The sequence below is a fragment of the Rhinopithecus roxellana genome, chromosome 4 (genome assembly GCF_007565055.1).
Source record: "Rhinopithecus roxellana isolate Shanxi Qingling chromosome 4, ASM756505v1, whole genome shotgun sequence".
In the NCBI taxonomy this organism is placed as follows: Eukaryota; Metazoa; Chordata; class Mammalia; order Primates; family Cercopithecidae; genus Rhinopithecus; species Rhinopithecus roxellana.
The window spans coordinates 146,071,366-146,099,004 of record NC_044552.1 but is presented as its reverse complement, the minus strand read 5'-3'; the positions used below and the strand labels follow the sequence as shown (position 1 = coordinate 146,099,004).

Here is a 27,639-nt window from a genome sequence, read left to right as displayed (position 1 = left end):
CTACCATCCCAGGAATGGCAAACCAATTATTATATTTTCAAAGTTCCCTTTATCACAGGCCATTCATTTTTCTTCTTGCCTCATGATAGCAGCTCTGGACCCTAGGAAAATTAACTCTACCTTCAGACGGAGAGTTTAAGCAGGCAGGTTACGCCTTGGTATAACCTGATATTGCCTCTGAGAATCAGAAAAAGGGAAGAGTACAACCCTTGGACTAGTGTACATTCGTTTCCAACTCAATGCAGTCAAAAGAATATAACTGCTGTACAGCTGTTTCTGGAAAGGCAAGGTATTCCTTACTGTGGCAGCCCTGAAGACACTTTGGAAGATTTGAATCTCACTTAAGTGCAGGCACTTATACACATTATAGGGCATACAAAGCGCAAAGTTGAAGGCATTGTTAAAACAGTGGCTTCTGTCTCCTGCACTAGTCTCTTACTTCCAGTTCTACTTTATTTAATTAGTGACAACTTCCTATCATAAGGCATACAGGATTTCCTCAGTTACTCCAACCATGCTGAAATGACGCTTATTCTTCATTTGGCCATTACAGGAGAAAGGAGAAGCCCACGGCAGGAGCAAACTGGACCTCTCTTTTCTCCACCTGGTTGGTGGGTCAGAGATGGGGCATGGAGAGATGTGAGGAGACAGTATCTGATGCAATAAGACTGCATTCAGAACGGTTTTATGAACTATCCACAGGCCGGCTGTGTCCCAGTTCTATGATAGTGGTTAAAGCACGTCCAGTTTATGCAAGTTCAAAAGGCTTGAAAAGTCCCAAGGTTTGGTTAATATAGACAAATGCACCATAGGCTACTATAGAGAAGAAAGTCAGAAAGAAGATGGACAGTTAAGGAGGATGGAGACGCTAACTACCAGTGTAGCTATGGCAATTATTATACTGATAATTTTATTTAAGGTAATTGTAGAATTACACAGAGATCCAGGTACACAGAAGAGACAAATCATTTATTAATGCAAAAAATATTTGTTGAGGATCTTGAGATGGAGAGATTATCCCAAATTATCCAGGTGGGCCCTAAATGTAATCACAAATGTCCTCCTAAGAGAGATGTCTGACACAGAAGGCAAGAGGCAAAGTGATAATGGAAGGAAAGAGAGAGAGATTTGAAAATGCTGCACTGCTGGCTTTGAAGATGGAGGAATGGGTCATAAATGTCACTTCAGTACCTGGAAAAGGCAAGATTCCAGAAGTTATTCAGTCCTGCCAAAACCTTGATTGGGGCTCACTAAAATTTCAGACTTCTGGCCTCTAGAACTATAAGAGAATAAACTTGTGTTGTTTCTAGCCACCATGTTTGTGATAATTTGTTACAGCAGCCATAGGAAACTAATACACACAGCAAAGAGGAAGAATAACATGCTAAAATGGGAACAAAAAATAGTTACAAACCACATCTCTGGCAAAACTCTAGTATCTAGACTATATAAAGGACTCTTAAAACTCAACAGTAAAATAATAATCCCATTAGAAAAAGACTGTTTTCATCCATTTGCACCGCAATAAAGGAATACCTGAAGCTGGGTAATTTATAAAGAAAAGAAGCTGATTTGGCTCACAGTTCTCCAGACTGTACAAGAAGCATGGTATCAGCATCTGCTTCCAGTGAGGGCCTCAGGAAGCTTCCACTCATGGCAGAAGGCAATGGGAGCAGGCATCACACGGTAAGAGAAGAAGAAAGCAAAGAGGGGATGGTATATTCTCATAATAATAATATAGTGAGAACTTGCTACTATAAAAATGATTTATGAGCCATCCTCCCCATGATCCAAACTTCCCACCAGGCCCTGCTACTAATACCAGGGATTCAATTTCAACGTGAAATTTGGAGGCAACAAATATCCAAACTATATGAGAAGGCAAAAGACAGACATTTCACCAAAGAAGATAATACAGATAGCAAACAAGTACACGAAAAGATGTTTTTACATCATTAGCCAGTAGAGAAATGCGAACTAAAACCACAATGAGACATCACTACACACCCATCAGCATGACTAAAGTGAAACGTAAAATCAACACCAAATGCTGGCAAGGCTGTGGAGAAATGATATTACTCATATACTGCTGGTCGGAATATAAAATGGTACAGCTACACTGGAAGATAGTTTGGCAGTTTCTTAAAAAGCTAAGCATGCATTTAACATATGATCCAACAATTCCACTCTTGAGTATTTACCCCAGAGAAATGAAAACCTATGTTCACACAATATATGTCTGTGTGCACAAATGTTCATAACAGCCTTATTCATAATAGCCAAAAACTGGAAACAACTCAAATGGCCTTCAGTGGGTGAACTGCTAAACAAACTATGCTACACCTGTACCATGGGACGCAATGCAGCAATAACAAGGAATGGACTATCGATAATCTCAACAACTTGGATGGATCTCATGGGAATCATGCCGAATGGAGAAAGCCAAGCCAAATGGTTACAGATTCATGTGGACAACATTTTTGAATTATAAAATTATAGAGATAGAAAACAGATTAGAAGCTGCAGCTATAAAAAGGTGGCACAGGGAGCCATGTGGTAGTGAAACAGTTCCAGTGATGGTTATATAGAGCTAAACATGACAAAATTGCATAGGCGCACACACACACACACACACACGTACAAATAAAACTGATGACATCTTAATAAGCACTGCAGTTTTCTCAATGCATTTTTCCTGGTTTTGATACTGAACTATAGCTACGCAAGATGTTACCACTGAAGGACACTAGATACTTGGGCCCTCCCAGTATATTATTATTGTAATTTCTCGTGAACTTCTAATTATTTCAAAATGAAAGTAAAAAAATAAGTACAGGTAAACAAAAAGGATTTTGTAATGGAGATTAAGAAGAGATGCTTAGTGAGTTTAGAGAAATATTTGGTGTTACAGACGATCCCAGAAAAAAACTAGGCCAAGAAGGAAGGTGGTCAAGTGTGTCTAATTCAGTGAGGCAGTGGCAATTTAGGGGGAATGGTGGAGATGAAAACCAGTAGCTTGAACAGTGACTTTTCTAAGAGGTTAAATTTTTAACTCCAGCTATACTTTCCCTAACAAACCTCTTAAGAGGTAATGTTTTATCCACATCTCAAGTATTCTGGTTCTGAGAGCTTGAAAGTAAGAGTTTACAATTTACTGAAAGCTTACTTTGATCCAGGACTAATTTAAGCATTTTGTCAGTATTAATTCATTTCATTTACAAACCTATAATGATCTTCCCCATTTTACAGATGAGTAAACTGAGGCATAGTATATAAATCTCCCTATGCCTCAGTGTATATATATATATACACACACACACACACATATATATATATAACACTAGTGCATGCGAGAGAGCTGGGACTAGGGCATAGACAACCTAGCTCCACTTATTCATTTGTTCAATGAACATTTGTGGAACACCTACCAAGGGCCAGATTCCAGGGCTCTCTGCCACTGTTCTGCCTCTAACTTCTACTTTAGTAACCACAGACACTTCACTGATCAGCTGCTTTATCAGAGCTTGAGTTTAGAGTGAATCAAGGGACCAAATGAAAGAGAATAGTTGGCAAGAGAGTGAGACACGGAAATTTTAAGGATAAAAAAATGGTAAGTGGAGTTCAAGGCTGTAGTGAGCTATGATCATGCCACTACACTCCAGCCTGGGTAACACAGCGAGACTCCATCTCTAAAAAAAGTAAAACATAGGCTGAGCACAGTGGCTCATGCCACTAATGCCAGCACTTTAGGAGGCAGAGGCTAGTGGATCATCTGAGGTCAGGAGTTTGAGACCAGCCTGGCCAACACTGTGAAACCCCATCTCTACTAAAAATACAAAAATTAGCTGGGCATGGGGGTGAGTGCCTATAATCCCAACTACTCAGGAGGCTTAGGCATGAGAAGCACTTGAACCCAGGAGGCGGAGGTTGCAGTAAGCCGAGAGTGTGCCACTGCATTACAGCCTGGGCGACAAAGTGAGACTCTGTCTTTAAAAAAACAAAAAAAAACCAAAAACAAACAAACAAACAAAAAAAAAAACTGCAAGAGAATAAACAAACGGAGACCATGTGATCAGGATTTTCTGTAAAAATATCTCCTGAAGAGCTCTACATTGGCTATGTGGGCCATTTCAAACCCGCAGAAGAGAATGCAGGGCTGAGTGGAAAGGATATGGGTGGGATGGGAGATGAGATTCCCTGTTGCCTACAAGTTCTTTCTTGTTCACCTGGAGATAGCACCTGTGCCACCATGTTACTGGGCTTGTGCCTTCCATTCCTTCCTTTGCATTTTTCTCTTTTTCCTTCTAGCAAATTTATTTCATTTTACTCCTCTCAATACTGTCTTCATGTTTATTTTGAGTAACACTTTTTTTCCTGAAATTCCTTCCATTGCTGTCCAAAATAGAGAGCAAATATGAGCGATTAGAATATTTTAAAAGGATAAATAACGTCATTGATGAGGAATGGCCGAGCCTGCCATGCTAAGGATGAGTGGGTAAGCAACTAGAATGGTAGGTAAGGGAGGGGGCAGTGAGAATAACACAAAGCCCCATGAAAGTGAGTTGAGGGGAACTCCTTGTCAACAATTAACACATAGATTTGCTTCACTAACAAGTTCACAATAGATTTAATTAAGCTGGAAATCAATTTCACACTGTACCCATATCATACTTTCAAATACTCCCACCAATTCTACTGTCGAGTCTGATCACTTCTTCACAAATGCGAAAAAGCTCAGACAAAATGGGTCTGAAATTTGTGCAGGTAGCTTTGAGTTTAACCTTTCTTGCCTTTTTCAAAGGGAAAGAACAAGGTAAGATACTATTTAAAAATTGCAACTAAGTCTTGCGTAAAGTAACAAATGATCAACCTTCAAAATTAAAGAATAAAATCTCTGTTCTTCCCAGCCCAAACACTGGTCTCTATTTTGTCTTTGAATGTAATTTCTTTTTTTTCCTTAGTCAGGGCCTGCTCAGTTACACATAATGAAAGCACCTAGATAGAAGAGACTTCATAGTTTATTATTCTCTCCAAAGACATTACTACTATAAACTACTTTCTAGTGATGTCATGATAAAAGGGGGAGAAATGGAGACAGACTTTGTTTGCACAGACTCTGATGAGTCCTCAAAGAAATATTTCCTATAAAGACAAAAAATTAGGGGAAACAAACAAAGCTGGCCAGAACAACTCTCAGGTAGAACATCATCATGTCCAAAAGGTTAAACTACGTAACTGTTTCTGCTACCCTCTTCTGAGTGATTACACTCTGAGTAAATAGCAGAAACAGTTATATAGTTTAACTTCAGGGGTTTAAAAAGTGATGTTGTTTTCACTCCATCAACTTTAAATTCTTCAATATGGCACTGAAGGGCTCCCAACTACCACCCATCCTCTCACTGGCCAGCCAAACCAACCTAACTTTTCATTATTCATTTAGGTTATTAACCTTTTCAGAGCCGAAATCCCCTTTTAGACTCTGATGAAAGTTATGGACTGTCCCACTTGAAAAAGGCACATGCACATAACATTTCATATATAGTTTCAGGGCTCATAGATCCCCCTAAACCTAAGCCCGAGGTTAGGGAGCCCTGTTCTAGACAGATAGCTAGATCTCCTTCTAACCCAAAACAAAGTTCTTGATTTCTTTGTACATGACAGTATCTTTGCTTGGATCAACCTTTCCTTTCAACCAGCCCACATCCTTTTGGCCCCTTAAAATTTACAAGGAATTCTACCATATATCTCAACTGACATGCTGTAGGACCTTGCCAGCTGTTATGTGACAGCACTTTATAACTGTCTCTTGTGGTCATTGGATATGTTCCTTACCAACCTTTTCATCTGTGTATGGCTTAATTTCATCAATTAAACAGTATGTTCCTGGAAGGCAAGCACTAGATCCAGGCACTGTGAAGCTTCTCTTGCTCACCTCTGCAGCCTACGCACCCAGCATGAGGTCTAACACAAAGCAAAAACTTAATCATACCACATTTGTTGAAATGGTATCTGCGGTGTTTGTTTTCTTTTTGAATTTCCCTCAGAGCCTAGCATAATGTTATATTAATACCAACTGCCCCAAAAATGCATACTACAAAAAAATACAACTGACTTTTTTCTAGAAAACTTGCAACATTTTTTTCTATACATATATATATAGTCAATCTTTCTTTTTTCCTAATTATAAAGTAAGATATGTTCAAGGTGAACTTAGGGACTGAAAAAAAAAAAAACCTCATATATAAAAAAAAAATACACTAGGAATCCCAATACCCCAAAATATAATCCCTGTTATTCTGAGGCAACGGAGGCTTTTTCTGTTTTTTTCCCTAGGCCCTGCATACACATATTTATAGTTTTTAAAAAGTCAAATAGATTTACACTATATATACAGTTCAGCAGTCTGCCTTTTTCATTTAGAAATGTACTGTTAACCTTCCCCTACATTGGGTAATATTTTTTCATCACATGATTTTGTAAAAGTTGTACAGTATTTCTCCTTATGAACATATTTGATTCAACTAACTAGTTTCCTATTATTTGACATTTAAGTGATTCAAATTCTTCACTATTATAAATAAGAACATCTCTATATAAATATTTCTATTGCTTCCTTGTGAATTATTCCTAGAAACAGCTGTAAAATACAAAGAGCTCCTACAGTGCGATTTTTAAAATCAAACTATTAGTAAAATTGGGCAAAGTATATGCCTCAGCAATTCACAAAAGAAAAAAATTTAAATGTCCAATTAAATTACACAGTAGATACACAGTATTCAGGGTAAGGAAACTGAAAAGGAAGAAAGAGAACAGAGGATATGGTGGCAAGCAGTGAGCTGCCTAACACTAAGAGGCAGGCCAGGCCAGTATTTGACAGCAGACGACAGGGCTCAAGTCACAGCCCCATCCTTACCAGCTCTCTAACTTTGGGAAAGTTACTGAACTTTCTCAGCTTCAATATCCCCATCTGAAAATGAGGACCATAATAATACTCACCTGACAGGGCTGCTGTGGGGCTTATGACATGGCCCACATGAAAACACTGTGCATAGCATAGTATCTGGAACACACCAAGAGTGCAACACTATTACTTAGTCATATTTTTTTTTTCCAAGCCTATCTTTAGAATGCTATGCTGAACATGCTATGATGATTAAAACAATAACCTATGATGATGCTATGCTTAGCTCTCAGAAAGAAACCTAACAAGTAGTAAAGTTGATAACTTCATATGCTATCCAACAAATCCTTTTGTAGTTATGGAAATATCCTTTGATCTACACTGTCCATTATGGTAGCCAGTGGTCATATGTGGCTTCTGACTACTTGAAATGTGGCTAACACAACTGAGGAGCTGGATTTTATTTTATTTCACCTTAATTAGTTTAAAGTTAAACAGCCACACATGGTTAGTGGCTATGATATTGGGCATCATGGTTCTAGAAGGCAATACAGGAGTACCTATATAATTTCAAAGCACATACATTCTTTGTCCCATTTTAGATAGTCATTCCACAGCAACAGAAATACCATGAGGTAGGGAGGAGTGACTAATATATTAAGACTACCAAAAAAAAAGTGCTGATAATCGAAAAAAGAACATGTAAATCCATTTATGCAAAAGTACATATGGATGTTTACATATGGACAGAGAGATACGGAAGGATGCTCCCAAAACACTAATAGTATTATCTCTAATGGTAGGACTGTCGGGTAATTTTTACATAATTTGTTAACTCTTTTTTATAGTTTGAATTTTTTATGACCATGAATTATTTACATAATCAGAAAAAGAAAACATTAAAATATTTTCACTTTGGGAAAAAAAAAGGGGGGGGCATTACTGTATCAAAGGATAAGCTCACTTTTAAGGCCTTTTATATCTACCTAGCCAAATTGTCCTAAAAAAAGGGTGTTTTAAATTCAGTTCCTCCCAACCAACAAACACCTCAGACATGCACACCCTTATTATCACCAAGCATTAAAATTGCTTTCACATTTGCCAATTTAACAGGTGAAAAATTGTGAATCATTTTAATTTGAATTTCATTAATAGTGAAATTGTGTATTCATTCATTTGCTGGCTATTCGTCACTTCTTTTAGAAATATCATGTTCAGGTGAGGTGTGGTGACTCACACCTGTAATCCCAGCACTTTGGGAGGCTGATGTGGGACGACTGCCTGGGCCCAGGAGTTCAAGACCAGTTTAGGCAACACAGAGAGACCCTGTCTAAACAAAAAAACACTTTTAAAAATAAAAGGACATTTTAAAAAGAAATATATTCATATCCTTTGACCTTTTCAGTATTAGGGTATACATATTTCCTCTGACTTCGGAAAGTACTTAGATTTTATATATATATATAATATATATAATATATAATATATATTTAATATATAATATACTATATATAATATATTATATATTTATTATATAATATATTTTATATATTATATATTTAATATATATTTAATATATTAATATATATTTAATATATAATATATATTTAATATTTATATAAATAAATATAATATATTAAATATATAATTATATATATAATATAAATATATATATTTAATATATAATATATAGTTATTAAACCTGTCCTTTTATATATGTCGCAAATATTTTCCTTCTTTGCCATTTCCTTTACTTTGTATCTTTTTTTTCTTTTTTGAGACAGCGTCTGGCTCTGTCTCCCAGGTTGGAGTACAGTGGCACAGTCATGGCTCACTAGAGCCTCAATCTCCAAGGCTGAAGCAATCCTCCTGCCTCAGCCTCCTGAGTAGCTGGGACTGCAGGCACATGCCACCATGCCCTACTAATTTTTAAATTTTTGTTTAGTAGTGACAGGGTCTCGCTATGTTACCCAGGCTGTTCTTCAACTTTTGAGATTAAGAGATCCTCTTGCTTCTGCCTTCTGTGTTGGGATTATAGGCATGAGCCACTGCATCTGGCCATGCTACTTTGTATCTTATCTTTTTAAACATATAGATGTTTTCAAAGAATTTCTAGACCTCTCTGGCTTTGAAATTTTTGTCTCTTAATTGTATTATAAACACCTAGGGATGTGATTCCATAGTTTACCTCCTCCTACACAAGATTAAGGAGGCAGCTGCTTCTTGGGTTTTGGCATATACATGTTTCTTCAAGGTCTTAAAGGAAAAAAGGTACTTGTTAAGAGGGCTACATGTCACTAGGCAATAGAAACTTTTCAGCTCCGTTATAATCCTATAGGACCACCGCTGTATATGTGGTCCTATAGATTATAATGGAGCTGAAAAGTGCTAGCGAGCTTCTTAACTGGGATAACAGTTTGTTTGTAAACGTATATAAATGTATTTACATGTGCTAGCCCAAGGTCAACCTAAAAGGTAGCAAAAATGTTTAGCCCAGAAGTCTACATAGAGACTAGTGTTGTCTACCTCCATACCACCCTGAACGTCCCCCGATCTCGGAAGCTGAGCAGGGTCAGGTCTGGTTAGTACCTGGATGGGACAATAGGGCTAAGGTGAGTAGATTTAATGCTCCAGGATAACGACCTTTACCTACAGGTCATTATGTGGCATGTGGCATGTACAGTTATTAAAATGAAAATACACATATTTACAAACAAACTATTTTCCCAGTTAAGAAGCTCGCTAGCACACACCATTCTGTCGAAAGCCCCCTTTACTCCGCAGACCTGAAGGGAGTCAGGGAAGGAAGTAAAACGGCAGAGTAAAGAATGAATGAATGCGAGACACCGATTCTACAGGGACTTGTTTCCATACTGCTCTCTACCAGAAACGTTCTCAGTTTCCTTCTTTCTGCTGGACATGGTCCAGGGGCCAAAACCTCAAATAATGTGACTTTGTAGATTGGAGAGTGTGACCACAGAAAGGAAAGGGAGGCAGCACGTGCCAGCCAGCGACAGAATGTTAAGTCTGCAGCATACTCCAGCCCAATGAAACAAATAATTTCTGTATTTCCTCCCTTTCCTTTGCCCAGAGCCACTGTGAGAATGGGCTACAGAAAGTTTCGAGGCAGTAAAGCCAGTTGTTCACCCAGAACATCTGACTGCCACAAAAATTATGGTGACGAGAAAGAACGTTTGCTCAAATGCCGGGGTTGGGGTGAGGGCTGGAGAAAGGTCCCACCCCGCAGCATTCACCTCCCGGGCTCCTCACCATGTGCATTGCCTCCTCCATCCACTTTTCTGTCTCCTCTGCCGACACCGAGCACGCGCCGCCTGCAGCTGACTTGGGCGCCGCCTTCGCCTCCATACTCCGCCACCACTCAGCGCCAAAGGCCGCCGCGGAGGAGGAGCGCGGGCAGCGGAACGCGGCGGGCCCGGGCCCCCGTTTCCGGGGGAGTCGAATGGAAAAGCACTCGGGAGCGATTTCTGAACGGACCTGGGCGTGTCGGACCAGTGAGCGGTGGCGGCTGCGCCGCGGTAGCGGCAGAAAGCGCAGCTGCTTTGCTCTAGTCCACGCCCCCTTGTCGCTCAGGTGACAGTCTGCGGAAAGCTACGTTTGTGATTTCGGGAGAGCGCAGAGCGGGACGACGGCGCTCTTGCTTGGTCATCTGGGCCAGTTGACGAAGAAACAGTTTCCCGGTGAAGCAGCCCCTCACCCATAGTCAGCCCACACCCCTAGGGCCTAAAGATGCTGAGGTCCGTATGGAATTTTCTGAAACGCCACAAAAAGAAATGCATCTTCCTGGGCACGGTCCTTGGAGGTGGGTGACAACGTTCTTGAAAGGGGGCATTGGGAGAAGTGAGTGGGAGAGGTGGCTTTTTCTAAAGTAACAGGCCAGGGCGATCCTAGTCTGGGATCTGTAGAGGGGATTCGATCAACCATGGGATGGAAAGGGAGGTGGCCAACCTCAAGGGTTCTCCCATCTCTGCAGTTAAGAAATGCCTCTGTGCCCTTTGCCCTGTCACCGCCTCTTAACTCTGTTTCTCACCTATCCTTTTTTCTCACGGACCTTTGGAGAATTCATTACAATTTAAGTTTCTGTTACAGGAACTTTTTTAAAAAAATTCTGCTTTCCTGTGAGAGTCTTCATTGCTGCTTGGCACTCTTGGCACTATGGCTTTCACCCTTCTCAGGAGTTTAATAATAATCTAGGGGAGGTGGTTTAATAATAAATGATAAATAAATAAATAATAATAATAAACTCTCAGGAGTTTAATAATAATCTAGGGGAGGGAGTTTAATGATAATCTAGGTGGTGGTTAAAGTCGATTTGAATTTTTGAAAACAGCGCAATTGTCCTGAAGGACTGAAAGATATGGATTAAAGAAAAACAAATCAATATTTTAGCTCTGTTTCTGCCATTTTAGAATACAAACTGTGGCAGTAAGAAAAATGCTTGAGGGATATTGCGCAATCTTCCTCAGGATCTTCAAGGTTGGGATCAATGTAATCTAACCGACATAACTGAGTTGCACTGGCCCAGAGGAGATTTAGAAACAGATAAGATAAAAATCTTGAGACCCTTTTCCCTCATACAATGCTCATGTGATAATATTCAGGTATTTGAAGGAGGGAATAAAAAGCTTTGTGAATTATATGAAAAGAACGTCTAGGAACTTTAAAAGAGGAAATTTGTTGTAACTTGAGTTTTTGAGAAATATTCTTATCACTTATTACGTGCTGTGTTTACAAAAGTACTTAAAATAAAGAACAGAGATTCCCAAAGAATTTGGTTGGCTTTTCTCTTAGTATTAGATTGTATTCTGTTCTCCTCAAACAATTTGAAATTAACAATACATATTAGATTGTATTCTGTTCTCCCCAAACAATTTGAAATTAACAATACTTATTAGATTGTATTCTGTTCTCCCCAAACAATTTGCAATTAACAATACCTTTAGCATCAATACTTCAGATTTTGGTGATGCTTGAAAGTTTGAAACAGAGTTCTTGTTGCTGAGCCAAGGATGGTGTTTTGCAGCCTCTGACATCTATCACAGATCAATAATAAGCATATGTGAATTTTGAACATCTTTGAGAAATCCTTTATATATAAAAGGTATTTTCTGATATCTTCATTCTCTAGTATCTAATGTATATTTAAATTATCCTAAGACTACCGAGTCCATTTTATTTATAAAAGCTAAAAATATATGTGTGATTGAAGAAATACAAATAAAGTATTTTTGCCTTTACTGAAGGAAGGAAAATTATCTCTTTAACAATCTCAGAAGGAATACGCCTTCAGCTTATGGAACAACCTTGTGGTAAATTAGAAATAATCGCAGGGGAAGCAAAAGAGTATACTTAAAAGAAATTTATAATTAAAAAAAAAAAGTCTAACAAGAGCCTTATAGTTACCGAATAAGAGGAATGCAAAAAAAGAAAAGTTCAGATGGACAGAAAGAGAAAATAATCCTAATGTTTTATATCAATAAAGGAGTCAGTCTGAAAAGAGGAAGAGTAGATGACCGTGGTTGGCATTTGTTTGAGCCTCGTATTCTTTCTGCTTCAGGGAGAAAGTTCTACAGTATGTTAGATTTTAACTAATCTGACTTAAGAAATATTTATCAAGTACCTGTAGTGCTGAAAGTAGTATGTATGGAAATACAATATTTATAGATTTTTAATAGTAACAGCTACTATTTATTGGGAGCCCACTTTACACTCGGCATTGTGCTAAGCTCTTCCTATTTAGGCAGAATGACAAGAAGGCAGTTATTATTATCCCCATTCAAAAATGTGGCAACAAGAGCCCTAAGAATTTAAGAAACTTGCCTCAGGTCTCAGAATTAGTGAAGGGAAACTGGAATTCAAACCCAGGTGTGTTGGACCCCAAAGCACATTCTCTTTTCACATTATATCACTGTGCTTTCATGGTCTTTATGGTCTGATAGGAAGGAAAAGCAAGTATACATGTAATTGAGATACAGAAAAACAAGAGAGGTGAAAAAATGCTGTACAGATCACACTGGCAAGTAGCATATACAGTTGTGAAAAATCAGGAAGAATTTCATGGAAAAAGAGACACATTTTGACAGGCTCGAAAGCTGGACAGTCTATCAACAGGCATGCTTAGAGAAGTTTGGCCATTCAATAGTGGGGGAAATAAGTAAGTAAAACCTTGAGTAGCAGGCCTTCTTAAGTAACAATTTCTGTTTCCTCAAATTTTAGATGGGTAACTAATTGGTTTACACCAGTTTGTATAATTTGAGCAGTTTTGGGTGTTTGAGTGTGTTCAGTTTTTGTTTTTGTTTTTGTTTTCAGACAGGGTCTTGCTCTTTACCCAAGCTAAAATACAATGGTGTGATCATAGCTCACTACAGCCTTGATTTCTCCTTTGCTAGCTTTACAATGTAAGGCAAGTAGAAAGGCTTCCTTATGAAGATTTGCCTGACATCTTCACACTTTTCCTCACTCATGTGATCCTCTCACCTCAGCCTCCCAAGTAGCTAGAACTACAGGTGTGCACCATCAGGCTTGGCTAATTTTTAATTATTTTGTAGAGATGGGGGTCTCACTACATTGCTCAGACTCCAGGCTTCAATCAGTCGTCCTGCCTCAGCCTCCTAAAGCCCTGGAATTACAGGCCTGAGCCACTGAGCCTGGCATAATTTGACCAGTTTGTGAAAAGACTAGAGAATTGACTCCCAAACTTTTTGGTCTAAGGTATCCTTTATACTCTGAAAAATTAAGGACCCTCAAAAGCTTTCTAAATTTTATATCTATTAATAGTTATGATATTCAAAATGAAAATGAAAATTTAAATATTAATTCATTTAAAAATAAGCCTATTACATATTAACATAAATAACATTTTCAAAAAATTAATGAGTGTCATTGTTTTACATTTTGCAAATCTTTTTAATGTTTGACTTAATTGAAGAAAGCTAGATTCTCATCTCTTTCTATATTCTGTCAGTTGTGATATCATACAGCATGTAACCTCTGAATTACTCCACTGTATACTCATGAGAGAGTATGAGTATGGGAGAGTATGAGAATGAAAAAGGCAAATAACATTTTAGTATTATTACAAAAACAGTTTTGATTTTATAGACCCCCTGAAATGGTCTTAAAGACCCCAGGGGTGCCCATGCCACACTTTGAGAACCATTGCACTGGAAAAAGTATTGGAGAACAGAGAGCAACCAGACTCATATTTATTGACTTGCTGGTTTCTAAAAAACTCAGAATATTGACTTTGATTTATACCTTAAATCCTGTAATCTCTGGCCTCTTCACATTTTTTATTCATTCATTCATTCATTCATTCATTCATTCTGTCATTGAACAAACATTTGAATGAGAGTAAGTGCCTGTTCTCACTGTACTTTACTCTGGAAATACAAAGGAATAAGACAGATCCTGACTTTGGACTCATGGTACAGAAATGGAAATAAAAGTAATATGATAGTATAGTATGAAAATAGAGCAGGGTGTTGTGGGAGCATAGATGAGAAGAAAGTGTGAAGATGTCAGGCAAAGCTTCATAAGGAAGAATTTCTACTTAAGTTTTAAAGCTAGCAAAGGAGAAAGGACACAGCAGGAAAAAGAGCTATTCAAGAGGTTCAACAACATTGCTTTTATGAATGAAACTGTATTTCACTATGGCTGTGCAAATGAGAAGTGGCAAAAGATTAACTTGGAAAAGCAACTAGAGTACAGATTGTGAAGGGCCTTATGAAGCCATTCTACATAATTTGGATATTATCCTTTGTATTGGTGCTTCCTGGAGTTTAGTATGGATTAAAAAAATCACTTAAGGAGTTTAATAAAACGTAGGATCCTTTATTCCAGATTCTGGTTCTTTAGGTTTAGAATGCAGTTCAAGAATTCCTTAATTCAACAAATATTTATTGAATTCTGACTGAGTCCCAGTCAGAGTTTATGTACTGGGGATGCAGCATCATGCAAAATAAGGCATTTGGGGGTATTTTCAAGGAGTGTCCTTTAAGGCTGCATTTTAAATTGTCCCAAGTAATTCTGATGTAAGTGGAACAGGGAAACCACATTAAGAAATGATGGCAAGATGTTGAAGGATTCTAAAAGCATGAGTGATATAATCAGATTTATGTTTTAGAAGAATCACTTTGCATGTATAAGATGGGCTAAACAGGTGTGTGACCAGAAACTGAAGAGGTAGGGAACTATTGAAGCAGTTCAAGAGCATTAATTTTTAGGGTCTAAGTGAAGACACTGATAAAGAAGTTGTAGATAATTGGCAAGATTTAGAAAATATGTCTGAAATAGAATCAGAATACTATAGTAGGATTTGGTGATCTGTTGGATTGGGAACAATGTTAATAGGTTATTTTCAAACTCTTTTTGAAATTATTACCCTTGTGAAATAGTTGCATTGTAGGGATTTTCATCCAGAAAGAGAATACTACGAGATGGTTTTAAAACAACTGAATTGTAGAAAGACTAGAAGTCTTATTTTACTAGTAATGTTATTAAAGGAAAACTCAAAGCATTTGACATTTATTTTTTAAGGTATTTAGTAAATATTTTCATTGTTAATATGTAAAATCATAGCTACAAAAGAAACATTAAAGCTCATATAATCCCAGTCTTTCATTTTATGAATGAAGAAATTTAGACACAGAGGGAAGAAGGGACTTTCTCAAAAGTCACTAACTATCTGATACCAGAGCCCTCAATATCTCCTCTTTTCCAGGCTAGACTGTTGATGTAGATAGTCATGAGCTCCATGTTTTAGCTAATGAATTACCTGTTCTCATTCTTATTTTTCTAGGGGGACAAATCTGACAAAATCAGAATTTATGAGCCTAGGTGAATTAGACCTTGTATAAGAACTTAGTTCAGTGCTAAACTCAAGAAAAATAATGGATTGTGTGATTGTAGCCTGATTTCAAAGTACCACAAAATGGGTGGCTTAAGCAACCGAAATTTATTATCTTACAATCCTGAAGTTTAGAAGTCTAAGATCAGGATTGGTTCCTTCTGCAGAGTATAAGGGAAAGATCTATTCTAACCCTCTCACCATGGCTCATGGATGGTCATCTCCTCTGTTTTTGCTTTGTCTTCCCTCTGCAATTGTCGATGTCCAAGTTTCCTTTTATAAGGACAACAGTCTTGTTGAATTAGGACCCATCCTAATGACTTCATTTTAACTTGATTACCACTGTAAAGATTCTATTTCCAAATAAGGTCACATTCTGACGTGTTGGGACTTCAACATATGAATTTGGGGGTTAACACAATTCAACCCATAACAATTCATTTTCTTTTTTTAGTTTAGTTAGAATATCAAAGTGTGGCTAACTAACCGCTCTATATTGTTCACATTCTCATTTCACATTCAGGAAAATTTCACACAGGAAAACTGACTTCCCCTCATATGTAGACCAAAATGTACACACTTATATCATACTGCCTATGCTGAAATGTGTTAAATAACAGTTCCTAAAAAAAATTATCAGATTTGTTGAGACTCTGATTAAAGCAGTGGACCTTCTCCCCAGAAAAACACACCAATCAAATTTGCTATTACTGAAGAAAAAAATTCGTACCTGTGGAAAAAGTGTCATCTTAGTGTTTGATTTTACAGTATACTTTGAGAAATAATCATTTTACATGTAACTTTCAGTAAGCTGTTGTGCAAATAAGATACAAACAATTCCTTCAGATCTCTTATGTCAGAGTTGCCTGTCATAGAGTAACTTTGTGAAATATAAGTCAGTTTCCTTTGTTGGTATTGTCGCACTATCATCAGTTTCTTTAGAATGGAGTACAGGAAAGGTAGCCATGAAGGCACTTAATATGAACTCTCATTTCTTCTTTAAGCTTGGTTATAATACATTAATTTGCATATAAATATAGCAACAACAATCATACTGTAGTTCTGATTGTTTTTAGCACATACCCTTTTACTGAACTACTATTTTTAAGAATATGTAATATCTTATCAGTTCACCTATAACGCCTGTATTAGTGAAAATAATTCAGGATATGTATCTGCTTTGCAGTTCACTTTCTACCTGTGACAAACCAAATCTAATTACTTAGGTCATGCACAATTCTTAGGTTATTTTTAGTAGATACCGGAGGTCACAGGCAGTGGGAGTTAGGTGAGCATTACTTAATTACTTACAACCTTGCTCTCAGGTTATAATGAAGCCAAGTTCTGGCACACTTAAAAACATCTACTGGCAAACAGAGATGAAAAGTTAACACAACCTGTTCTGTAAGCTTGTTGAAGTCCCAGTGTTCTGTCCTTGTTTCATGCTACCACAGAACTGCTTATACAAGATCTACCTGAAGAAAATGCAACAGTATTCTAGCTGTAGGATTCGGTTGGCTACCTGGTTAACTCACTTGACTAAGAATCCTTTGAACTAGCAACTAAGGATCTCAGGCAAAGGTGAAGGACTTGCTGGATTCGTATATTCTAGTTCATATGAATATGACTAAACTGTTTTAGCTAGTCCAGTATCTTGAAAACCATTAATTTAATCTATGAAAATCCATTCCTGATACTCATTATGCTAATTAAAAGATATTTGGTGCTGATCGGTGATAAAAGCTAGTTGAAGAGCTTAAGCCTTGGAATGTGGCTTTTGATCAAGTGTGGCTAACTAACCACTCTGGAATGTTCACATTCCCAGCTAGGAAAACTGACTGCCCCTCAGATATAGACCAAAATGTACACACTTATATCATACTGCCTATGCTGAAATCTGTTAAATTACAGGCCGCATGACACCACCTATATTCTTATCCTGTGGTGTTACAATTTAGGAGTTTCTGTACCCTCTTTCCTCTTTTTTTTCCAACCAAGTTACTGATTTTTAGATGAGTTATATTTCCTGTCCTTATCTCAAAGAGATTTTTCTAACACATGGATGGATAAATAGACTTCTACCTGACTGACTACCTTTCTTTCATTGTTCCTTTTAAAAATTTTCTTATATTTTTAAAATGTATTTTGTGTTAATTGAAGAAAATATAGAGGACAAAATAACCTATTATCCCACCATTCAGCAATGATCATTGTTTATTATATTTTAGAAATTAAAACTCACCTATTTTTTTGTATATGCTTCTGTCAAAAAAAGTAAAAACTTCTGGGATCTTATTTTATCACCGAACAATGTAACGTGGATATTTCCTTGAGTCATTACTTATTTAGCAATGTGGTTTTTAATACCTGCATAAGATTTCATTGTATGACTGGACTATCATTTATTTAAACAATTCTCCATTGCTGGACATGTACCTAGTAAAGGTACTACCAGACTTTTTAGATTTAATTCCTTTCCCTTCTTCAAGCCTAGTCCTTATGTGCCCATCATTTCCTCTGTCATTGACTGTAAAAATGCTGATTTCCTTTTCTTTGGGCCAGTCTTACACAATTCTTTATTTAGGTTTTAAAATGTTGTAATTTTAGGTATCCACTAATGTAAAACTTATAATTGGATAAAGTAGGCTAAAAATACTGTGTAGAATTTTTGGTACTCTAATTAATATAGTACTTTTTTAAATGATTGTAGGAGTATATATTCTGGGGAAATACGGGCAGAAGAAAATCAGAGAAATACAGGAAAGGGAGGCTGCAGAATACATTGCCCAAGCGCGACGACAGTATCATTTTGAAAGTAACCAGAGGACTTGCAATATGACAGGTAAGACAGAGAAATATTTATACATGTGTAAAGTTGTTTGATGGTTTATATTAATTTGCATATCACCAGGATCAAATTTGGAGGAAAAGGCAAAGAAAGGATGATAAATCTAGCAATTATTTGAATGATTTAACTGAATTACATCATTTTAATATGAATTTTAAAAATCAGTTCACTCATTTTATTTAGCAAATACTAAATTCATTTAGCAAATGCTTGTATCCAGGCCTGGGGAAGCAGGAAGTGAGCAACAACAACAAAAAGCCCCTGACGTTTGGAGTTTATATTCTAGGGAGAGGAAAAGATGATAAACAACAAATAAGTAACTTTAGGCAGTGATGGCTGCCAGGTGGACCATAAAGCCATGTGAGGACTGAGAAGTTCTGTAAGACAGGGGATCAGTACAGTCAGGTTTCTTTGAGGTAACATTTGAGCAGAAACCAAATGTTACAATGGAGGGAGCCATGCAAAATGCTTGAGGCGGGAACAAGCTTGGTATTTTCAGGACACAGCAAAAAGGCCATGTAGCTAGAGCAGAATGAAAATGGCAGTGATAGGAAACAAGGCTGCAGAAGTAGGCTTGATCCCACTGGGCATATGGGCCATAGGAAAGAGTCATTACATTTATTAAATTTACAGTAGGCAACAATAGACCTGTGAGTCGGCTACAGTAGTATACACTCAGGCAATGTTAATTAATGGCAATAATTTAACCTCCACAGCTAGAAACATAGTCCTGGGTGAATGCATCACAAAATCAACCTGCCCATATAGTGTGTTCTAACTGGCATAACTGTTGAAGAACTAGTTCTCAAATCCATGCAAAGCCTGTTTTTCTTTTTTATTGTTTAAAGCTTATTCATTTCTCTAACATTATTTCAAGAACAATTAATTTAGAATTTATAAAGGTACATTCTCCTTATCTAATTTTAAAAGTAGAAATTTTTTAGCATTAAAGGCCTCTATTATTAGGTTACTTACCTCATTTTACTTGAGGCTGAGACTAAGAAGAGTAAGAGGCACATTCAAAATTACAACTAGAGTATGATTTTTAGTATTTGAAGTAGTAATACTCAGAAAAATACCTTCATTCTGCAAAGCAAATAGTAATCATAAATACTATACATAACAATTCTGAGAGTAAAATGAATATTATAAAAGCCACTTCAAAAATGTTTTGTGAGGCCTTGATGAGGTAATGCCTATAAAGTGCTTGATGTATAATAAATACTCGGTAAATAATAACTTCTTAAAAATTATGAAATTATTTAAATTGACATTCACCCTTCAATATATTGGCACTGCCTAGGACATTTTAATGAATTTTTAGAGAATGGTCCATTTCCGGTTATTATTTGAATTTTCAAAAAATAGTAAAATGGGCCAGGCGCAGTGGCTCACGCCTGTAATCCCAGCACTTTGGGAGGCCGAGGCTGGTGGATCACCTGAGGTTAGGAATTTGAGACCAGCCTGACCAACATGGAGAAACCCCGTCTCCACTAAAAATACAAAATTAGCCGGGCGTGGTGGCACATGCCTGTAATCCCAGCTACTTGGGAGGCCGAGGCAGGAGAATCGCTTGAACCCACTAGGTGGAAGTTGTGGTGAGCCAAGATCATGCCATTGCACTCCAGCCTGGGCAACAAGAATGAGAAACTCCATCTCAAAAAGAAAAGTAAAATGTAGCTGCTGGGGTCTTAAAATACATCTCACTTTGACATGGACCCTTGTGTCCATTTGGGTCCCCTGGGAAGCAGATGCTAGGATGGGATTAGATGTCCCAGAGATCTACTAGTAGAAATGCCTGTAAAGAATAAAGAGTAAGGGAGGCAGAAGAAGGCAAGCAAAGCGTTTAGGCCACAGTGCAGGTCTGACACTTGTGCAGGGAAAAAGACAAGGAAGGAAGAAAGATTAGGCAAGAAGAGTCTCAGACTACAGCACAGTTCTGAGAAAGTGTTGGGAGACCAATGCGGAGTCTGCAAGCCACAGTTTCTGGTAGAGGAGACCTGCAGAAATGGGCCTGCTTTAGTGTCCCCATCCAAGTAGTGTCATTGGCTGGGAGCAGTGCAAACATGGTAATGGATCCAGAGGAGTGGCAGCTGGGGTTATCAATTAACTATGCTCCTCCAACAAAAGATAGGGGTCACACATTTCCATGACGCAACCCTAAGATGAACAAATAGCTGACTATAGGCAATTAAAAGTAAAATATTTGATCTCTATGAGCCAAAATATAGGTTCAATGAAAACTTCCCAAATTAGCTTTCTGCACGTTCTGCATTTTTTTGTACAATGCATAACATGAACATTGATATTGGGGTTACAAATAATATGATCAAATTTCTATTCTTTTGGATAAGATGTAATTGATATACTAGAAAAAAAAATGAGTGCTTTGGGGTAAATATAACTAGTTTTCTTACCTAAGAAGTTTTCGCTTTTAGAATGCGGTGTTCATAGCCAGGTGTGGTGGCTCACACCTGTAATCCCAGCACTTTGGGAGGCCAAGATGGGAGGAATGCTTGAGCCCAGGAGTTCAAGACAAGCTTGGGCAACATAGTGAGACCTCATCTGTACAAAAAATTTTTTAAATTAACTGGACATGGAGGCCCACGCCTCTAGTCCTAGCTACTCGGGAGTCTGAGGCAGGAGGACTGCTTGAGCCCAGGAGGTCAAGGCTGCAGTGAGCCATGATTGCACCACCGCACTACAGCCTGGGTGACAGTGTGAGATTCTGTCTCAAAAAAAAAAGAAGGAATGTGGTGGTCTTCATATTTTTTCATTTTGTTATCATTACTTATTTAGGATTTAGAAACTCATTTTACATTTTTATGTGTGTATTTCTCCATTTCTTTTTTTTCTCTGATCCCATGACAGATTCTTATTCTCCTACATTTCTTATTCCACATGTAGAGCCACAAATAAACTCCTAAAAATCACATGAAGTTTTTTTCCCATAGATTGCTAGTCTCATTTCATCTTCACGTTATTCCTGGGAGTAACAAACAATAAACAGCAGCCACTGACAAAACTAAAACTAAAACTCAGGAACTCTTAGTTTCTAACCTAGTGTACTTTTATCTATGTTATAATAAATGTTTATTAATTTGTAGTGTTACAAACAGTAAACATTTACAATAAACAGTAACAAATAATACCCACTGACAAACTGAAACTCAGCAACTGTTAGTTCCTAACCCCGTGTGCTTTTGTCTAGGTTATAATAAATGTTTATTGCTTTGTATTATTTAATAAATAAACTTTTTCTAAAATTAGAAATAAAAAATGAAGCAAAAAGTATAGCTGAATATAAAAATGTCTTTGATTATTGTCATTATATCAGAAGTAAACACATTGTAAAAAATTTGAAGAGTATAGAAAAGAAAAAAAGGAATTGTTCATAATCCATAGCTCAAAGGACCAGGTCACTGTTAAAATCTGAGAATAATTATTTCTATTCTTTCTTCTGTGTGTATGTGTTTGTGTTGCTGTGATCATAATGTTTATATAATTTTGTTAAATTACATTAGCAGATAAATGATTTGTTAGGATATTTTTATAATAATAATAATAATTTGAATTATCTAGCCCTGACTTTCCCTTCTGACTCTTTCTAGTTGCTAGCCCTATCATATAGCCTAAAACAATGTGTATTTCTTAGTGAGGGCAGTCATATCACTTGTGACCTTTTTTATTTTATTTTTTGTGTTACAGTACTGTCCATGCTTCCAACACTGAGAGAGGCCTTAATGCAGCAACTGAATTCCGAGAGTCTCACAGCTCTTCTAAAAAACAGGTAAATGCAAGTTATAGCATTTTCTGTTTATGCACTGCACTTAAAGTTTATAGAATGAACTGATACCCTTTTCAAATATATTTGTTATTTTTCTGTCTAATTAAAGCTTATATAGGCTCAGTAAGAAAAATATTAACTATATCATTAATCCGTATTTAATTTTGTCTGTGCTCTACTTTTTTGCACAAAGCATTCAAGGCAATGATATTTGTATGTATTGTTTTTCATATAAATAGACCTTATAGCACTTCGAAATTGTTCATGAATTTGATTATTGGAGTGCTTGTGAAATGTGTTCCTGAACCAGATGCTGTGAAGCTAACAAAGTTATGTTAAATATCGTGCTTCTGAAAGAGCTTACAGTGTAATAAAGCATGTGAACATACATTTTAAATAAGGTATACAGGACTTATATTTTAAATTACTAGCAAAATGAAATACAAACATAACGTGAACATAAATACTAATAATTGACATTGCCATGGCAGTTTGCTGTTTCCAAAAGCACTTTCGCATGTGTAACCTTGTATACTGCATGTTGCATGTGTTGGGTTATTGTAATTCAGTATGATACTGTATTAGTTTGAGAAGACTTCCAGCAGGAAATGTGTTCTTATTTTAATGACAATGATGGAAGGGTGGGCAGGGAAATGGTTTCACTAAATAAATGTTAATCATTATAGCCTTCCTAAAGTAATCACTTGCCTTTAATCACCCTCTAAATAACCAGGGGAATAGTAGTTCTATTTCTAAACTGTCCCACTGTGCTAGCCCTGGTGCTAGGTACCTTTTGTATATGCTCCCACTTAATTTACACAATAGCCCTGTGAGGCAGTTACTATTATTCATTTTGCAATAGGAATTGAGTGCTCAGACAGGCTACATAACAAGTGGGGAATTTTCTTTAAAACACTTACTATATTCAGAGAATACTTTCCAAAATAACAATGGATTTGTGTACTTGAAATTTCTTGTATCCTATTAAAACAGAATGCTAGTGATGAGGGGTTTTCCATTTTAAATTTCTTCATTCTTAGAGGTAGACAGACCTTCCTTCCTTCTTACAGATACAAGGTTTAGCTTATAAATTAGTTCATACAGTTTTATGAAGAAACATATAAGCAGATTGCTTTTGATCAAATAAATGATTATGTTTGTATGTACATAGGTAGGAATTGAAAAGAAGTAGATTTTAATTTCCTTACATTTTGTCATGATGAGAAGGCAAGGCAAATTAAATAAGTGAATAGCATTTTTATAAAAGCAACATAATACAGATAAAATGATCATGATGGCATTCTTCCTTCATGGTGAATCTGTTTCCTGCAAGGCCCTATGTTCCATGTGTTTTAAAAGGGGATTTAATATTAAGATAAAGTCTCTTTAAGACCTTTTCATCCAAAGGAGGAAGTAGACTAAATAAATTATCATAATTCCAGACATACTTAGTGCAATGACAAAAAGTAAAGGGAAAATATAGGAGTATCAAAAAAACCAAGGGATTAATTTTGATGGATAATCCTGGACAGCTTTAAAGAAAAGATGTAATTCTCTTTTTCTTTATCAGTACACAGCAGGAGAATTTCTTAAATTCTGGAGAATTTAAGATGGGCCACAGTTGTCCTCATTCACAGTTTCCTCTTTAAATATCTCAATGTTACTTTTTCTTGGCTTTCTTTTGATTTGAAATTACTATTTGTAATTTGGTGGGGGGAGAAGGGTAATATCCATTTGAAAAATATTTGCATAAATAAGGGGTTGATCCCTTACAAAGTGTGATTAAATAAGGCCTCCAATCTTTTGACTGCTTTTATATTAGTTTTATATGAGACTCTGGTCTCATATAAACCTGTTGAGCAAGTTTTTTTTTTTCTTTAAACTATTTTTCATAATAACTAATCAGAAAGTAGATGATTTGATAGTCTTATTCTGCCAACTTCACAATAGCAAATGAACAGTTATCACTGTTTTTGATATTTAGCACGCTTGTTAAAGACTGATAATTGGCAATGAAGTTTCAATGCAAAAAAAAAAAAAAATCGTAAACATCCTCTATCATAAGAGAAGTAGAACACTTTGAAAGGATTCGTGTAATTCTCTCTCTCTCTTTTTTTTTATTTCTACATGAAGGCCTAAAGTTTAAGAATTATTATGAATATTTTAGTGACATTAAAGAGTCTGGTTGTATTTAACTTGCAGTTGATTTCCATCAGACAAATCATTTGAAAGGAATATTTGCGTTGAAAGCACTTTTCTCTGTTCTTCTGCATAGATTTGGAATCTTTTATGTAGATTTTGGAGTTTTTTTTAAAAAGTTAGTGTCAGTATTTAAAAATCTACTTTTAAGGTCTAATAATGTTGAGTGTAAACATGAAGAAATGTCCTGGGTAACTATAACTGTCTTCTCCCACCAAAATCATCCCAAATAAAATACAGTTTTTTGTTCGTTTGGTTTTGGGTTTTTTTTTAGACAGAGTCTTACTCTGTTGCCCAAGCTGAAGTACGGTGGCACAATCATGGCTCACTACTAAGCACTTTCTATATTGAAATTTTCGGAATCACTGTTTTCTTATCTTTTTTCATTTAGAATTTTTATAAGAAGTACTTAGAAATTTTTCTGAGGGAACATTCAAAAAGAGATACGAGTTACTTATGATACATTACATACCTCACCTTTGAATTGTGGTTGATTCCCAGTTTAATCAGAATACATATGACATTCTGCCATGAGTCTTGAACACTAGATTAGATTAAGGTTGAAGCAGTGTCTTGCATGAGTTACTCAACACATTTTCTTAACCTGTGCCATCTAGGAAAGAGGTAACTGAAACAGTCTGCTCATTGGCAAAGAAAGACAAGAAGCTAGTAGTATCCTTACAATTGTAATAGTAACTCAATTTCTTCTTGGAATGCAAATTTAGGTCTGAAAATAATAAGAATATGGACTTGTATTTTTTATATCTATGGTTTTTTTATTTCATGTTTTCTAGTAATTTATTTTTATTGTATTTAGCAAAAGCACTGGTCTGTGACAGATTGTAAAGGAAAAGGAAAAAAAAGCACTGATCATTCCACTAGTGGTTTGAAAAGCTCTAAACTACCTCCACATATGGTGTACTATCCTTTGGTTAGAAGAGGAAAATGGCTACCATTTTTATACAATAGTCCCATCCACTTTATCCAAGGTTTGACTTTCCAAGGTTTCAGTTAGCCATGGTCAACCATGGTCTAAAAATATTAAATAGAAAATTCCAGAAATAAATAATTTCTAAGCTTTCAGTTGTGTGCCATTGTGAATAACATGATGAAATCTCCCTTTGTCCAGCAGATCCATGCTGTAGATGCTATCTACCTATTAGTCACTTAGTATCCATCTTGGCCATCAGATTGGATGTTGAGGTATCACAGTGCTTGTGTTTAAGGAATCCTTGTTTTAGTTAATAATGGCCCCAGAGTGCCAGAGTAATTATGCTGGCATATTACGGTTGTGCTATTTTATTGTGAGTTATTGTTGTTAATTTTTTACTGTGCCTAGTTTATAAATTAAACTTTATCATAGGTACATATGTATAGGATAAAACCTAGTATATGTAGGGGGTTGGTACTATCTTCAGTTTCAGGCATCTACGGAGGGTCTTGGAACGTATCCCCCAAGTTGATAAGAAGGGACTACTGTAGTACTGTGGAGTGATCTCCACAAGATATATTGCTATATTTTTTAAAAGGTAAAGAAAAATGTGTATAATGTGTTTCACTTATCTAAGGGGGCAGATATAAATGTATATATACGTATTTGCTTATATAAAACAAAACAATGGAAAGTTTACGCATTTTTTAAACAGTCACCTATGAAGAAGGGAGAAAATTAAGGGGGATAGGAACAGACTTTTTTGAATACACCATATTATATAAATTTGATTTGGGAATCATATTAATATTATAAAATTACAGTGTTTAAAAAATAATGTCCAAAACTATATAGTACCATAAATCAAATTAACCTATATATGATTCTAGTTGTTGGTATAATTACAAAGACAGAAACTGTGCTAAATTACTTTGAAACAGAAATTTGACTGTATATCCTTAGTAGGCCATATAGTCTTCACACACAAAGAATTGGAAAAACAGAAACCTTAAACTCTTTTACACTGAGACGGTTGTGAATGAGTGAGGGATGAAGCAAATTAGTGATTATGTTGGTTTCACCTGTTTTTAATGTGGACCAAAAGAAATACAAATGCAAAATCAATGAGATTAAGCTAAAAACCTTTTGACTAATTTTCTAAATTTTGACTAATTTAGAAATATCAGTATGAATTCATGATGTATATTACCTTTTTGATTATATGCACATATAAATAAATAAATAAACACTTATTTATTAGCTTAGTTCACTGGAAAAATCTTAGAAATAATGACCTACCCAGTAGCAATGAACATTCTTAACCAAAAGTTTTGGTCTCTACCATTTCCTGCTATGAGAAAACAGGACCCAGTGAAATTGGTGATTTCAAGTCTGCAGCAAGAATTGAACGAGATGAACCCAGAACAAGTTTTCATGTCAGAAACTGTGGATTCTGTAAAAGACTAATAAAAAATCATATAAATCAAAAGGATTCAGGAGCCAATGTGAATAGTCTTCCAGAAGTGAAAGATGGGCAATTTGAACATCGATAGAGATAATAACTGCAGTGGATTGATACACATGAAAGATATGTGTAAATTCATGTGTTTATGATCGTACAACAAAAAAACACTTCATATTTACCTTTGAAGGATTATAGGACCTACTTCATTATTTCTAAAACAGCAAATTAGAGAAAGAAACATTCCCTCTGCTTTTCCTATGTGATTTTGTAATATATCTATACATAACACTCAAGGAGAAAAAGATTGTAAGAACATATACCAGTGAAAGTGGTTGTTATTGATTACTGGAATTACATTTTTTTTTTTTACTGTATTTCGTGGGTTTGCTTTTCTGCAGTTAATGCTGTGTTGCTTTTAATTTTTTGAAATAAATATAGATCTATAAAATTCAGAGTTTTCTATTAGACTATCTAGATTATTATTTTCGTTTTTTTTTTTTTATTTTGTCCTTTAGGCCTTCAAACAAGCTAGAAATATGGGAGGATCTGAAGATAATAAGTAAGCCTGCATATTCTGTGTTACAGCACATCCTTAAAATATAAAGGGAAATGTTTGCATTCCATTAGGATGATTCTCCTTTA

At 36.2% G+C, this 27,639-nt stretch overlaps 2 protein-coding genes across 5 annotated transcripts in view; one reads left to right on the top strand and one right to left on the bottom strand.

The window, feature by feature from the left end:
- ADAT2 (adenosine deaminase tRNA specific 2) overlaps window positions 1-10,291 on the bottom strand; it is a 34,391-nt gene extending 24,100 nt beyond the window's left edge. For all 3 annotated transcript variants that reach the window (XR_004056991.1, XR_004056990.1, XM_010362695.2), the window contains exon 1: window positions 10,172-10,291. Coding sequence is in view for 1 of the 3 variants with exons in the window: in XM_010362695.2 (XP_010360997.1) it covers window positions 10,172-10,267 (96 nt within the window). In the remaining 2 variants the exon portion in view is untranslated. The remainder of the gene's footprint in view (window positions 1-10,171) is intronic.
- Window positions 10,292-10,373: 82 nt separating this feature from the next.
- PEX3 (peroxisomal biogenesis factor 3) overlaps window positions 10,374-27,639 on the top strand; it is a 46,777-nt gene continuing 29,511 nt past the window's right edge. Inside the window, exons 1-4 of one of the 2 annotated variants that reach the window (XM_030928917.1) lie at window positions 10,374-10,721; window positions 18,478-18,609; window positions 22,324-22,405; window positions 27,513-27,556. In XM_030928917.1, the coding sequence (XP_030784777.1) occupies window positions 10,649-10,721; window positions 18,478-18,609; window positions 22,324-22,405; window positions 27,513-27,556 (331 nt within the window). In that variant the 5' untranslated portion in view covers window positions 10,374-10,648. The remainder of the gene's footprint in view (window positions 10,722-18,477; window positions 18,610-22,323; window positions 22,406-27,512; window positions 27,557-27,639) is intronic. The other variant, XM_010362687.2, reaches the window with a different exon arrangement.